The sequence below is a fragment of the Triticum urartu genome, chromosome 7, assembly GCF_003073215.2.
Source record: "Triticum urartu cultivar G1812 chromosome 7, Tu2.1, whole genome shotgun sequence".
In the NCBI taxonomy this organism is placed as follows: domain Eukaryota; kingdom Viridiplantae; phylum Streptophyta; class Magnoliopsida; order Poales; family Poaceae; genus Triticum; species Triticum urartu.
This window is the reverse complement of record NC_053028.1, coordinates 84,058,205-84,074,482: the sequence shown is the minus strand read 5'-3', so window position 1 is coordinate 84,074,482 and position 16,278 is coordinate 84,058,205. Positions and strand designations below refer to the sequence as shown.

The window sequence follows — 16,278 nt, the reverse complement described above, 5'->3', positions numbered from 1 at the left end:
GGAGGAAGCAATGTGAAGGAAACGATAGGATCATCTGACGCGTCAAACCGGTACCAGTTGGAGTAACAAATTACTGAAGTCTATCCAGTGGAGCCAAACCATGCTAGATACTGCGGTAAATTATTAAGACTGGAACCAACCAATGTCGGGCCATGTGTAGAAAGGAACAATTAACCGTAGTCAAATCCGCGGGGAATGTTCTCGCAGGCTGCTGGTTGATGAAGCAACCAAACCAATTGGAGTTGAATAATGGCCCCAATTTCATGAAGTACACGTGCTCAACATTTTAACAACCACGGAGCTAGCTTTTGTACGTACGCGTATTCTTTCTTTGTACTCGTTATAGTTTATGGTTTATACGTGCTCATCATCTCAACAAAGCTTAAAGCAGCTGTCGCTGTACACGCCTAGCTAGTGTACTACATATACGCCACACTAAGTGTGCTTCTGACTCCTCACTTCATTCCTCAGTCTTCACCATCTACTCATCGATCACCACCAGTGTATCTCCATCTCGCTGGAAAGCCTCCATACCTGTAAAAGATTCATTAGAATGGCGGCGGAGTCTGCCTGGTGCTGGCCGTGGCTCGGCTCCGGCGCGGCGTGTTTCCTCTTCTTCAACGTCGTCGTCGGCGCCGTGGCCGTCTTGTCCTGGGCGCAGGGCGGCGACGCGCAGGTGGCTAGGCGGAGGAGGCTCACCCGGAGCGCGTCGTCCATGGTCATGGAGCGCCTCCGCTCCATGTCCGTCTTCGCCGCCTTCCACTCCGTGCCCGAGCACGACTACGACAGCGGCCTCACGCCGCCGGCGTCGCCGTCGCAGCTCCACCACGTGCAAGAGTACTACACGTCGTCGCAAGAAGAGGGAGGAGAGGAGATCAGGCACGCGGTGAGGCCAGAGCCGACCCTGCCGGCCGGAGAAAGCATGACGGCAACGGTGGCTCCGTCGACACAGAGTGCTCCTGGTGCAGCAGCCGAAGCGGGACTGCGTTCAGCGGCTTCGATGTCAGGGAGCGACAAGGCAGGAGCAGAGACGCGGACGGAGACGTCTAGATGCTTGGGAGACGCGTGCACAGCAGTAGCGTTCCGGCAGCGAGACGCGCCGGCGCCGGAGCCAACGCCAGCCACGGCGGCCGCCAAGGGTGCTACGACGGAGAAGCTGAGGAAGCGGGAGCCGGCGAAGGTGGCGGAGATCGTCGAGCGGCGCGCGTACGCGGAGGTAGAAGAGAAGGCGGAGGTGAACGCGCGGGCCGAGCGGTTCATCCGGCAGTTCCGGGAGGAGCTCAAGCTGGAGCGCATCAAATCCATGCTCAACCAGAGCGCCGCCGCCGCCGCATCGGCACGGTAGCTATTGCCGTTCATGGTTCGCCGGCGCATCGCGACTGCTCTAGTGCCTTTTCTAGTTTTGTTAGCGTGGTCTACTAGAAAATGTTGGTTTCTTTGTTTCGATCTATATGTATGCTTCCCTAGGCGAGTTGAAAACACAACCTTTTTCTTTCTCTCTCTCTCTCTCTTTAACCTTTCTTTCTCTCGCTCTGGTCCCTGTGAGTTCTTTTTCCGAACTCAATATGAGTTCTTTTTCCGAACTCAAAGGCAAAAGCATCGTCCCATGATATAATAGCGTTTTTGACACTATATTCTTATATTATTGGGTGGAAGGAGTAGTATATAAGACAATTGTCGACTAGGTTAACTACGGAAAAACATTGCGAACACGCTGGCCGTCACGATGGCAGGCACCACCATTACGAACTGGCTAAGAATAAAGATCTCACACACACCACCGAGAAGAAACACCACCGTCGAGGATGGTTATCACTCGTATGTAACTCTAAATTTATCTTCAGTTAATGATCATGGATGAAATCCTCACCGTGTACGCCACACATGGATCCATGCCAAACGATCGACCACACACGTCAACAACAACACAACTCTAAGGGCCAATTCTTTTGGGCTTATGAGTAGTTATGGAAATAAGCTAGCTGCTCCCTTCTCAACTTATTCTAGAAGCACAAACTAAAATTTTATTCTAAAAAACTACTACTTAACTCTTAATGGCCTCTAGAATAAACAAGGAAGGGGACAACTTATTTCCACAACCAGCCCATAGGCCTCAAAAGAACTAGCCCTAAGTTCGAATGCCAAGCCATGAGAGATAAATATGCAAATTTGGCATCGCAAAGGGCTGCCGAGCTAGACCACCCCTCACTTTTCAGCATCACCATCCGAACCATGCCATCGTAGCTCCGACTCCTCGGCAAACATACCACCACGATCCTGGCAAAAGTCGAAGAGAGTACGACAACCTTGTTGTGACCCTGAACTCACTCATTACCATCATCATTGCCACACAAACCGCCACTAATAGGCAACAACTGCCATGAACCACAGATCCCTTAGGCGAGAACCATCTCCAAGACGATGCTGCCAATAGGGAACATGCGACCAAGCATAGCTTATAGCACTGCCTTTGTCCGATCCGAAAAGACCCGAATATAGGGTTTGGCATGTGGTATTTCAGGTAGGGAGGAGAGAATGACAACCCCGACGCATCCAATCACAGTATTTTTTAACACAATCATCCAAGTTTTTATTGATAGTCACCTTAGGAATACATATAGGATGATAGGGTTGGCCTAACCAAATATGGGTTCCCCGAGCCAGCGATAAAGCATGCCTAGCTGAATTGTGAGCTTTATAATTCGTCAACAAACTCACATGCCCAAACCCATGATAAGTCAGCCCATGTGATACAACACCTCCATCTCCCACCCCACTAGATATGGCAACCCCCACACAACTAAGACGCTAGAGAGAAAATCATACCTATCAGGCATCAACCACGAACCCAATAAATGACCCGTCTTCCAGATATCCTCGATACAGACCAAGAGGTCGTTGGCAGAGGGGAGCTGCTGAAAGACAGCACCCGGCTGAGGGGAGACGCTGGAAGGCAGCACTGGAAAGGCTCGGCTCCCCTGGTCGCGGCTAGGGTTTCTAGTCGCCCGTCTCCAGAGGGAAAACGATTCACGTACACTGACGGAATAATTCATGGAATGCACAGTTGCATCCTTACTCTAACTGAAGGCGCTTCAACTTATAGGAGCTAACCCGACCTCAGCTCAGCTCACTCAAACTCGACTCTGTTTGCGTTCGAAGGTGAAGTTGGTATAAATTCCATACTGATCTCATTAAAGTTACAGTTCGGCAGATTTTAAGCAATTCCGCTCTTCCTTTACACGAACACACTAAACTTCGCACCAAGTTTTCTTTCTCTACATGTACAGAGTCCAGGTGCCCGAAGGCACACCTGGACTATCCTGTAATGGAGCATGCTGACATATCTCGCCCCCTCGAACAACAGGGGCTCGTCACCCGGGCCAAGCGAGATCTTCAGATTTTCAGCAGTTCTGGCGCTCTTTCTTGCCCGTCAAACACAAAGGTTTTATTCATCTACATGTACGAGTCCAGGTACCCGTTGGCGTGTACCATCCTATAATTCAGCAGGCTGGCGTAGACGCGGTCGCACACCCCCACGAACAGGGACTCGTCGTCCGGGCTGAGCGAGATCCCGGAGATCTCGCCGAAGAAGTCAATCTCCTGCCGCTTCCGGTAGCACTCGGCGGCGCTGTAGACGTGCACAAAGTCGGCGGGCTCGGAGAAGAGAAGGAACCGCCCGTCCGAGGAGTAGCGGATGCACCGGATTGCGCCGATGTTGCCCCTCAGGACCGCGAGGGAGGTCGACGGGTTCCGGATGTCCCAGACCCGGCAGGTCTTGTCCTGGTTCCCGGTTGCAAAGGTGACACCGTCCGGGTGCCATGCTGAGGCAAATGAGTAGTCCAGATGGCCAACTAGGGTAGAAGTTACCTGCACACAGGAAAGAAAAATTGAATACTGATCTGTCCAGATAACACAACACAGTCACGATAATGCCTTCAAAACAGTTTTCTTCCTTCACAAAAGAGGCATGGCCTCTGCCTGTTTTATTGATAAAGATGAAACATCAAGGGCAGAGCCCTGTGCAATAATAAAAACAATCAGAAGGTGAAACGCAAAAGAAAAACTAGGACATCATTTGCAATTAGTCTTGTTTGCCACAAACTTCCAACTCCCTGGTTCCACTTTGATCTTTCCAAAGAGGATCACCAGCATAGTTGATTTATGATTGAAAACACCGGCGTTTCAAACTAGGCATTGCACCAGGATATAGTATGTCCCATGATATGCGATTTTCACAAAAATAAACAGCTGGCAAAATCTTCCTATGCATGGAAACAAGGAAGACTGATGCATGTACATCATTCTCCACAGTAGGAATGGAAGTCCAAGAAAAAAGAATACACCAAGAAACCCTTTCAATGCAGTCATAAATATAATTAAGGTGATTACATCTCACTTTATTAGTAATGCAAGGAGCCAATAATAAAATTAAACCAACATAATAAAATCTGAGATACCTACAAAAGACAATGGCTGATAACAAGCATATACAACTAGCCAAATACCTTGCCATTTCGTGAATCAACAAGAAGAGCGTCCCGGTCATCTCCAACTACTGCCAAAAGTTTCTTGTCCGGGCTCACAGATGTGTGCTGTCATTGGGGAAACGACAGGTAAGGGGAACGGTTAAGAAAGGTACAATAACCTGAAATCTTTATGTGATCTTGAAGAGATAGAACTTACATTCACTGGCCAGTTAAAACGGAAGTGATTCAAGAGCTGAAATCTTTCCATGTCGAATTCACGAACACCAGAATCATTATTCGATACCGTAATGCGCAAGCTTCCACTGCATGAGTATTTTGCAAACCTTCAGATTTCTATAACAATATCTACAACTTCAGATGCGAGGCCTGCAAGTGAATTTTTTACCTTGTAGATCTGTGTATATCCATAGCATTTGTGATAGCATTGTCACTCAAAGTAGTCCTTGTGCAGAACTTAACATCACGTTCTCCTAGACTCTGAATAAATACAAAGAAATGCAGAGCATGTAAGCCTGCTATTCATGATTTACCATTTATATAAATCAGGTATTCGATTAAAGAGAAACTAAGGCCAATCTGCTGCCTATATAAGTATATACTACTCCCTTATGCAGTGTCTCTTTTGTTTCTCATTCCTACTCTGCTGCCTATATACTAAGGGAGTATATGTCAGCCTAACAACAGAAGGGAGATATGACCAATTTAGAATGCAGAGTGGAAAGACGTAAAAATAGTAAAACCACAGGAATTGGATATCATGTCTCCTGGATTTTTTACGGGAGTTAAAATATCTGTCTGGAAGGTCCACCTGAACTTTACAAGCAAATACTTCTTGACTAGAGAAAGAAGAGGTTGAACTTCTTACTGAAAACATGAGGTTGACTAGATGTTTCAAACTCTCCAAAGGTGAAGGAAGAGTTCATATAGGATTTTTTCAAAGCTAATCCAACAATCACAAAAAGAACTTCATAGGGAAATTTTCTAGAGGATTATATTCCTATAAAATATAACAAAAACCTTTATTTCAAACAGGCATAAGGATGATTTCTGACCATTTTGTAACTTCCGATATAAAATACTTAGCACAAATAGAAGAAAATTGGAAGAAAACAAAATGCAGCAGATATAGAATTCAAGTGGAGGTTACAGTAATAGTAACACTGCCTAACACCTTACCTTGCAAACTAGTTCTCCTTGAAAACCACCAGCGACCAACAAACCCTCATTTACTGCAAGTGTGCTAACTTGAACGCCAGTAAACCCTTCTAGTGCACAGCCAGGGTGTTTCTGTGTAACCAACAAATTAATATAGGTTACTTGCATAATCGGTATAAATCAACAAACAGAACGTCAAACTTGGGAGAAAAAATAAGAGTAACTGATCAGAAGGAAGCACCAGGAACTTTAAAAGAGGAAAACCTTTGCTGGAGCAACATGCCCTGAGAAATCAAGAACATCTGTCATTTTGTGAGACAATGACGACCAGTGGCCTACTGTGGAATTCGACATGAAATAAACATCATGCTTTGAAGTTGCCCATAACAAATTCCGAAGCTACAAGGAAAAAAAGGGTTGATCAGTGTGAGCAGCATTAAGAATCATATGACTAGATGCATCTAATTGGCCTGATCTTCAGTAGAGAATGAGGCAGATATAATACAATGCAGACAAACACATTGAGTTTACATCATTTTTTACTGTAACTGGCAGGAGTTCTGCTGCTGCATTATAGATTATAAGTGGATAGTGTATGTACAGGTGCAAGAGCACAAGAGTCGGAGAGACCAATTGCTAAACAAGTGTGCTGCATGTACAAGGGATAAACACTGTTTGTGCAAGGGGCCAGTTACAGACTGGAGGCTTTCCTCCATGAGGCAACCAACCTGGTGTGGAGATTAAGGGTTTGGTTGGAGAACATAATTTTATTGCCCTCATTCAGATATGCCAAGCAGCAAAAGACGTCGTCACCGCAGCCTTCTTAGGACCAGAAGCTAAAGCGCTTCACCAAGATGACATCAAGCGCTGAAGATAAGAAAGCCTAGGCCTCAGGTTCGGGTGCTTGCGACAGGTCAGGTGGCAGACTTTCCTAAAGAAAGGGCACAGACAGAATAGGTGCACCGCAGGTTCAAGAATTTGGTCGTGCAGGGCACACCAATCACCATGTGACCAACCCCGGGCTTGCAGGTGATCCACCATTAGTAACCGATCGGTGCAGATGCCAGATAGCCAAAAAAAATCACCTTGGGCTCCAACTTGAGTTGCCAGATTCTGGAGAGTTCAGGCCTTGGAATCATGCCGTACAATTGATAAAGAAAGCTGAGGAGGCGGTGTTGGTATTATCTTCAATCCATTTCCAGAGAATTGAATCCGGCTGTGGGCAAAGATTGATACTCCCTCCGTTCCTCCGTTCCTAAATATAAGTCTTTTTAGAGATTTCTATATGGACTACATACGGATTGCAGCTGATGCAATTATTGGGCAAAGGAGTGAAGGCCTTGTTCAGAGTTCGATCTTTGAAGTCCCTTCATCCAGCGTCCCTCATAGAGCCCCTCTGCAACAGCCCTCTGCAACAGTAAGTTTTTTCCTCCGGGCCAGTATGAACAGGCCAGGGGCCAAGGTTTGGGAGACACACCGTTAAGCCAACTATCAGTCCAGAATTTAGCGGTCTTTCCAGATTTTTGATAACCTCCGAATTGCTTAGGCAAGAGCAAATTGAGCTCCCTTGCCTCCTCATCGCCAGACCAGAGGAACCTGCGTCCGATTTTGTCAAAACGCTTGAAACCCCGCTTGCTTGGCTGGAAAATGGTCATAAAGTAGGTGGTGATGGAGGTGAAAACAGAGTTTATCAAAGCCAGACAACCTGCCTTAGTCGTAAGCTTTCCTTTCCATCACGCAAGCTTAGCAGCCAATGTAGAGGACAGGTTGGATCTGAAATTTACTGGGTTACCTAGTACTAGGCAGCCCAAGATAGGAACAGGGCAGGGAGCCCAGATCACGCAAGAAGGATGCCAAAGTGTCATTGATATCCAGGTTGGGGCAGTGGATATGGAAGGAAGTTGATTCTGAGAAACTTGTCCGCAGGCCGGAAACATCACCAAAAGCAGCAAGAACAGAGTGCAGGGCATCCACCTCGCTTCTCACAGGGTTGATGAACAAGGCGACATCATCAGCACAGATACTAACACGGAACCTTGCATGGCGGCTGGACAGCTGACTCAGAATTCCATCGTTCGTCACCCTTTTGAGGATCTTCAACGGCTCGATGGCAATATCAAGAATAGGAGAGGCGACAAAGGGTCACCCTGGCGGAGGTAGTCAATGCAGGAAAGGAATGCCAGGTACACCATTGAGGACACAGGAAGAGGTGGAAGCCAAAGATACAGCAATAAGATCTCTCCACTTCTGCCCGAATCCAAACTGCGCCTTGAAACCGACAGAATCAAAGGCTTAAAAAAAATACGCCGTCTAGCCCATTACCAGGACTCGCTAGAAAAACACCTAAATCAGACCAAATCAAAGGCTTTTGCAATATCCAGCTTGAGGAGGAAGAGGGCAGGCTTTGATTCGGTCTGATTTAGGTGTGAATCAGGTTCTGTACATGTAGGAAATTGCCCTGGATGCATCTCTTAAGGAAAGCACTTTGACATGGAGAGATAAGATCATTCAGCTCAGGGGCAAGGCGTAGGGCAAGCAATTTTCTGAGAACCTTCATCACGCTTTGCAATAAACTGATCTGTTTATAATCAGCAGGTCAGCAATTTCTTCAGCATAAGCACAACGTGAGCAGTGTTCAGCAAATTCCAATGTTGGACATTAACTGCAAACGGCTGGTTAAGAGCACTGAGGAGGTCGAACTTGATAATGCTCCAGCACTTTTTGAAGAATAAACCTATAAAACCAACAGGGGCAGGGATTTTTTCAGAAGGGATATCCTTAATGGCCACCTTGAGCTCATCCATGGTGAAAGGAGGGTCTCACTGACTCGGATTTGCCCTAGGCAGCTGCAGGAAATCACCATCGAGTTGGAAGGCTCTGCCCTCACTCATGCCAGGAAGCAAACAGAAGTGGTTGAGGAGCAAATCAGCTTTATCTCTATGATCAGATACCACAGAGGTGCCCGAGTGGAGGAAAGGAATATGATTTTTGCGCTGCCGCCCATTGCACGGAGGCGGAATAACTTTGTATTTGCATCACGGGCCTTGAGCTGAGTTAACATAATTGATACAGATATCCAGCTATGTTCCAAATCAACCAGTGCTTTATAAATCCACAATAACCTCCATTGCCCATTTTCAGGGTTATAATCCTTTTAACAGTTTCATGCGAAACTCTATGTAACCACTGCAGCATTTAATTCAAAGCTGCAGTACAATTTATAAAGTTAAACCATTCTAGTGGAACCCTTAAACCAGAGATCCCACAAAAAAAGGAAACTAAGTTATCTTTTCAGACTTCTTGTTGATATGGATACAGATAAGACACGGAACTTTGCAAAGAAAGCACAATAAATGCTAATGCGGAAGAAGGAAAACGGAAGTCCATATAATGTAATGCTAATGGATGTAACAAGTATGCCATACTACAAATCCTGCATTAAACAGAAGACAGATCACAACTAACCTGAAAATGGAGAATTGAGGGTTTCACTATCCGAGTGTTGTATTGAAATTCATAGTACTTGCTGCTGCTCTCCACTTGCTTGCACAACTATTAACATTTCAGAGGATCCTTTTAGGAAATTTGATCATCTAGAAAACAGAGTAAACATTGACAGATACAATTGATATTAATTAAGACCTTATCCATGAGCTCTCCGGACTGAGGGAAGTTCTCATAGTTCTTGTACTGTTCCAACCTAGCTTTTCTGTAATCCTGCCTGGTGATTTGTAACCTCTCCCATGGTATACCTTGTATATCCTTTCCTGCCCTTGCTTCAGCTGCTGACGTGTCAGTTATCCTAGTGAGCTGTAGAAAATAGTCAAATATCAATACGCTTTAGCTTAATACTAAGATATTTTTATATAAGCACCGGAAAATACTAGACCTGAACAATATTATAATTTCGCCAAGCCTTTAAAATATCAAAAGGGAAAAAATAACACAAAGTATTTTTAAAGCAATTATTTATCCTTAATGAGCTACATCAGTCACAATTTATTCAACCATGTCGTGATCTTGATGATTAGATAGACTCAGGTACGGCCACATAAATAGTTCTCATGCATACGCCAAAACATGGCGGCCCCATGCGCTAATTTTTATTCAGCAGTTGAATAATCAACAAGGCCAAAGACACGGATCCTTTTTTTTCTAGTAGAAAGTCATGTTTTATGCTCTTTGGTCTTAGCCAATTCAAAAGGCACTGAAACATCGCATCTAACGCCTGGCAAAGTGGGGCATTGAAAATTATGCAGTGTACGCCACTTGTGAAAACGACGTTACAGGGAATGGTGAGCCAGATCATTATTGGCTGGAGATAAACACAAGTAGCAAATTCGAGCTGGATGATTGGGCGATACCAATCTGCTCCACAAGCACCATTGACATCAAGTCACCCCCTTATCATAAATATTGAATTCAGCACCCAAAGACTAGGTGAGGAAAAAATCAGCACTGTAAACTAGCCCCGGTCTAAAAGTAGCCTTTCCGCACCCTTTTGAGCATAATCACTGGACTAAGGTTCCTCTCGCGACACACGCATGTTTAAAATGAGTGATTGCGCCCCTCGCATAATATAGTGGTTCTTTTTTAGAATATATACTAGTTCTTCTGTTGATGGCAAGTTATGTTTCTCTACTTTGTCATAGCATAGCAAACTACCGCGACTTTTAACTTATAAAACGGATAACTCTCACCCACCAGGTAGAAGTGGTAAACATACTAGTACTAGAAAACTAAGCTGAAACCGCGGCACTGCGAACTTGCCACCGCGATCGGATTTCAGGACGAACCTAATTGTGCCCATGATTCTTTTTCTGAAGAACCAGCCGCTGCACTAACAAGGACAGGCAAGCCACTGATAATAAACTCCTGAACACCCTAAACAATACCACGCTCGACTTCGAATCATACTATGAAGAGAAAGGAACCTCGGACAGCCAATCAATCAATCAATCAAATAACGGAAGCGGACTAGCAGGCGCAGGCTCAGATTCGCGATTCAGAGAAAACAAGCGGCGGAACCACCAACACCACCGCGACATCAACCCAGAAGGAAGTGGTTACCCACCAGCGCGTACTCGTCGTCGCCGTCGCCGTCCCTCCGGTCGTCGCCGGCGTGCTGGAGCTCGCTGCCGGCCTCGACGTCGACGTCCATCTCGCCGTCCGAGACGTCGTAATCGTCCGCCGCGTGCCCCGCAGCCGCCGCCGCCGCCGCACCTTCCCGCACGCTGGCGGCCATGAATCAACCAACCACCTGCGCGCATCAAACCAAACCGCTCAGATCAAACCCACGCGGACACAGACAAACCCACTCAGAGGACCCGCGCCTCGGGGCGCGAAGCAACCAGAGCCGTACCTGTGCTGTGCTGCGCTGCGTCTGCTGCGCGGAGCAGGGCAGGGCGGGGCGGGGCGGGGCGGCGCCGGGCGCGTAGGGCAGGGACGGGCCGGGGGAGCGCGGATTGGCGGGCGAGGGGAGGAGATGGAGAGGGATGAGCTGGGGGGGGGGGGGGGGGGGGGGGGGGGGGGGGGGGGGGGGGGGGGGGGGCAGAGACGTGTGGAGGGGAGGAGGGCAGCGCGGCTGGGCGGGCTGGCGCTCCCCTTTTTGTGCCGTGCGGCGAAGCGAGGCTCTAGACGGCAAGGCCTCCGCTCGCTCGATCCACAATTTGACAGCGACGGCGGATGGATGTTGGGGAGGGATCAGGCCGCCCGCGCTGTACATATACACACGGACGGAGCCTCTAGAAGCCGCACAACGAGTCGGAGTAGGAGTATGATGATTGACGACACCCATGGTTGATGGTACCCTACTTTTCTATTCTTCCCGTCATGTGTTTTTCTGCGAGGGGCGCACTCTAAACTAAACAAACACCGTTTTCCTAGGGCAGGAGGGGGTGGGAGCACGCAAGCGCCGCCCCTTTGTGGACTGTAATTTGTTAGTAAGATTATAACTGTTGGTGTGTTTGGTTTTGGCCAAAGTTTATACTCTGTCAATGTGTAGCACGTTAGCGTTTGCACGCGTCGACCGACTCTGCGGTCGGATCTGTTGTTCATCAGACGGCTCGCGGCCGTCTTCGCCCTTTGCAACTTAGCCCATGTTGCAGCGCAAGTGAGCGCAACATGGTGTTTGTTGCAAAGGTTGCGAGTGACGCCAGTAGATCAAACGAAACTGGTTGTCATTGGTATCAAATGGTTCGACCATTGAAACAGGGGGGTATGGTGTGAAACAAGCGTGCAGAGACGGCCGTTGACTAGTTGCAGCCCATGCCTTGCTGATTGCGGTTGCCATCGAAAGATCTTTTTGTGAGTTTCATCTCTGCATATCCGGTGGTTGGCTTCGGCGGCGAGATGCAATCTATGGATGAAGTCTTATGCAGAGGGATGGTTGTGCGGCGGCGATGGTCACATCGCATGTAGCTGCTGGGATCGTGAAAAAGCGGTGGCGACAACCATGAATGACTTCGATGATGGTGCTACTTGAGCACCTGGTCTCGAGCTCCGGGGTGAAAGTGTAGGTCTAGCCCGAGTTGGGTATACCTGGCAATGGCGATGTTTTACATCGTTACCTTGTTGAAGGCTGAAAGTGCGTTATATCGACTAGAGGGGGGTGAATAGGTGATTTTTATGAATTCTTCACTGAGGAATTTCAGAGTGAGGAAATTCCTAAGTGAAGAACTACTTGCAGCGGAATAAGTACTCAGAAGTAAACATAACAGAGTATGAGCATGGTCTTCATGAAGAAATGAAAATAAGCACAAAGTACAGAAAGCGTAAACACAGGATAAGACAAACAGACTGAAGAAATTAAACTAAGGAAATAGAGAAAGTCTTCAGTCAAAGTCTTCAAACAGATATAAACAAGCACACAACACAGATAAGAGGAAATGGAAGGGTTGAGGAAATGGAACCAGTTAGCACGGTGAAGACAATGATTTGGTAGACCGGTTCCAACTGCTGTGACAGTTGTACGTCTGGTTAGGGCGGCTAGGTATTTAAACCTGAGGACACACAGTTCCGGACACCCAGTCCTGAACACACAGCTCGGGACACTTAGTCCTCACCGTATTCCCCTTGAGCTAAGGTCACACAGACCTCGCCCAATCACTCGTGGTAAATCTTCAGGTGACTTCCAAACCTTCACAGATTCGGTCACTCGGCGATCCATAATTTCCTCTTGGATGCTCTAGACCATGACGCCTAACCGTCTGGAATATGCACAGTCTTCAACGGTAACAAGTGTCGGATCCACGCGGGATCAATCTCTTTAGTGATGCTCAATCACTTGGGGTTTGTAGGTGTTTGGTTTTGGTTTTCCTCACTTGATGATTTTCACTCAAAGTCCTCGGAGGATGGGATACTCTCAAATGACAAGTGTCAGTTTCTCTCGGAGCAGCCAACCAGCTAGTGGTTGTAGGGGGCGGCTATTTATATCCTAGGGAGCAGCCCGACATGATAAGACATAAATGCCCTTCAATGATATGACCGTTAGGTGGGTAGATATTTTTGGGACAGCTGGCGCATAGCACAGCAACGGTTGGAATTTTGAGTATCAAATTCCTCAGGGCTATCATGTTCCTCACTGTGTAGGCAATCCGCACTGGCGAATTCCTAACTCCTCAATCAGAACAAATTCCTCAGAGACCAGAAGAACTTCGTCTCTGTCACTGAAGGAATTGACTGAACTGTATGAGATTTCCAATGGCTTCACTCAAAGGGGTTGGTAGGTGTAGGATTTTGAGTTGAGCATCACTTTGAAATTTTTCCTTAGTATTTCCTCGACCCCCTTTAACAGTACGGTGTTTCCTATGACTCAAGAAAGAGAAAATGAAACTACGAAAATAAAAGTCTTCATGCTTCATGTTCGTCGAATGAATACCAAGTCTTCAGGATTACATCAATTTCTTTACTTTCAAAGTCTTCAGAAAGTCTTCAGAAATCCAACGTCTTCAGTCGAAGAACTTCATTTTTAGGGGTCAACTTTCTCTATAAATATCAAACTCCTCATATACTTATAGACCTGTGTACACTCACAAACGCATCAGTCTCTTAACCTATAAGTCTTCAATACACCAAAATCACTAAAGGGCACTAGATGCACTTACAATCTCCCCTTTTTTTATGATTGATGACAATATAGGTTAAGTTTTCAATGGGGATAAACATATGAAGTGTAAATATTGATATTGAGAAATTTGATTGCAAGATATAGAGGAACTCCCCTTGAAGATGTGCATAGAGAGGAATTTGCTTTTGAAGCAATGCACACTTGAAGAGTAGAATCATAGAGATCTCCCCCTATATATTGTAATTCATACACGCATTTAACATATAATATGAAGAATTTGAAATGCATGATGAAATATGGTGACTGATATAATTCAGCATGCGAGCATTAACGTTAATGAGGAACAAGCATGCAGAAAGACTCAGCACAAGTATCAGACCACCATAGAGTTTAAGATTACAACTCGATCCAACAAAGTTTTCAAAAGAACGAGAGTTGTAACTTAAAAAACGCCCATATAGGTAGACCCGCTTGAAGACTAACTCAAATTTCTCCCCCTTTGTCATCAAATGACCAAAAGGATCGAAAATGAGGACTAACGCCCCTGAAGAATATTAAGTTGATGGAGGAGCGCCAGCGTTGTTGGGGTCGTTTGTCGTTGTAGGGCTTGCCGTAGTGTCGTCCAAGTCTTCATACTCGTCGGTGTCATGGGATGAAGAATATGAACTGGCCACCAAGGTAGGAACTTTGATCTTCTTGAATTTCTTCGGTGGAGGTGCAGACTAGTCAAAGTTCTCCTTGAGACCCAATTGCTTCAGATCTTCTTCACCATACAGATGTGATAAGACAGCCCAGGTGCGACCGAAAACTTCATGGAGGTAGTAATGGTTTTTCTTCACTGCATTATGTGTAGCAGTCATGTTGTGAAGAATTGAACCAAACTGACGCTTAACCCATTTATGGTTGCGATCCACCTTCTGGTGAAGACTAAGAAGCAGCTCACGGCCAGTCATCACCCTGGGAGTTGTGGCTTGAGGATTTGACTTGGATGCATTTGCAGCAGAGTCATGAGTGGCAGAGTCATCATTGGTGGAATAAGATGCAGCTTTGCGAAACTGACCATCCAATGGACGAATTCCTTCATCAATGACAACAGGTTTCTTCCCCTTTTCATCAGTTGAGGTATAAGTCTGCTTGAGGACTTCAATCGGGGGCAGATAGCTGGGGTGATTCTGAAAATCGGCCTTGTAGTTGAGTGAATACCTTGTTCTGAGGAATCTCATAATCCAAGGAGCATAAGGCTTCAACTCAAATGGAGAGAGTGCAACATTTGCTAGAGTCCTCATGAAGAAATCATAGTAATTAACAGGAATGCTATGAATGATGTTGAATAGCGGATTCTTCATGATGCCAACTATTTCCTCATCAGATGAGTCGTGGCCTTTGATAGGACTCATTGTCCTCGTCAGAATGCGATAGACTGTTCTGGGCACATAGAGTAAGTCCTTCACAAGGAATTTGGTCCTTGGGGCTTGACCGAGCTTCAGAGGCTTCATTAGAACTTGCATGTAATGAGCAGTGAGTTCAGGTTCTTGGTACAGGCAGCGAGCTCCTTCACTGGGTGGACTGATGGGCAGGGCGTGAAGTAATTCAGATGTCGGTGCCTTATAATGAGTGTTATCGGTCATCCAGTCCAAGACCTAGGTGTTGATATCTTCAGGATCACCTGTGATGTGCAGTATCGCATAGAACTGAAGAATAAGCTCTTCATTCCAATCAACAATGTCAGAGCAAAAATTGAGGAGGCCTGCATCATGAAGCACACTGAGGACAGGAGAGAAACAAGGCAATGATTCCATGTCCATGTGAGTAATATACTCATGGTAGAAGATTTTGTCCTTGTTGAAAAGCAGTGAAGAATAGAAGTTGGCCTGACTGGCAGTCCAGAAACGCTTCCTCCTTAGACGAGTAGAGTCATAAGGATTGTAGTCAGTGAAGAATACATGCTCGCCAAGGAAGTCATCAGCCTTGAATTTTTGCTTTTCGAGAAGGGATCCTTTGGCTTGGGGTGAGGAGTGTCAGTCAATTGCATCACAACCTCGGGGATCTTGATCTCAGGTTCCGCAGGCTGGGGAATTTCAGGTTCTTCTTCAGTGGCAGCATGGGACTTCAATTCTTCATTTACACATGCTTCAGCACTAGTGGCTGGAATCTCTCCATGGACAGATGGTGTGGCACGAGGTTCTTCAGATCTCATTTGAACTTCAGTGGTTACAGGGGACTAAGGAATTTGTTGAAGGGGTGTGAACAAAGGAGAATTGGGGTGCTGACTTTCCCAAAAGTCATCGTTCAACACTGGAGTTTTGCATCCAATGTCCACAGCATCTTCTTCATTCATTTCTTCAACGCCGACCTCTTCAGTAGTGAACTGAGGCATGGGCGATGAGATTATTGGGGTTGAAGGGATTTCATCCATTTCAATTTCTTCATCCAACTGCTCTGACGAAGCAGCAGAAGGAATGCCATCACCTGATTCACTTGGGATCACGTATTCTTCATCAAAAGGAACAAGGTCCTTTGATGGCATGGATGAGACAAAAACATCATCAATTGGATTGTCATAGGAAC

At 46.3% G+C, this 16,278-nt stretch overlaps 2 protein-coding genes across 2 annotated transcripts; one reads left to right on the top strand and one right to left on the bottom strand.

Annotated features, from left to right (window-relative positions):
• Positions 1-446: 446 nt before the first annotated feature.
• On the top strand, positions 447-1,496 carry LOC125523178. The gene has a single exon (XM_048688233.1). It carries the CDS (start codon positions 554-556, stop codon positions 1,343-1,345), a length of 792 nt encoding a protein of 263 aa, XP_048544190.1. The 5' UTR covers positions 447-553; the 3' UTR covers positions 1,346-1,496.
• A 1,650-nt stretch (positions 1,497-3,146) lies between these two features.
• LOC125525560 (uncharacterized WD repeat-containing protein C2A9.03-like) lies at positions 3,147-11,316 on the bottom strand. The gene is made up of 10 exons (XM_048690568.1): positions 11,005-11,316; positions 10,717-10,902; positions 9,285-9,452; positions 9,108-9,194; positions 5,907-6,041; positions 5,664-5,774; positions 4,873-4,964; positions 4,684-4,789; positions 4,506-4,592; positions 3,147-3,867 (listed from the first exon to the last, which is right to left on the bottom strand). The coding sequence occupies exons 2-10, from the start codon at positions 10,885-10,887 to the stop codon at positions 3,454-3,456; spliced, it is 1,371 nt and encodes a 456-aa protein (XP_048546525.1). The 5' UTR covers positions 10,888-10,902; positions 11,005-11,316; the 3' UTR covers positions 3,147-3,453.
• Between the last annotated feature and the right edge of the window lie 4,962 nt (positions 11,317-16,278).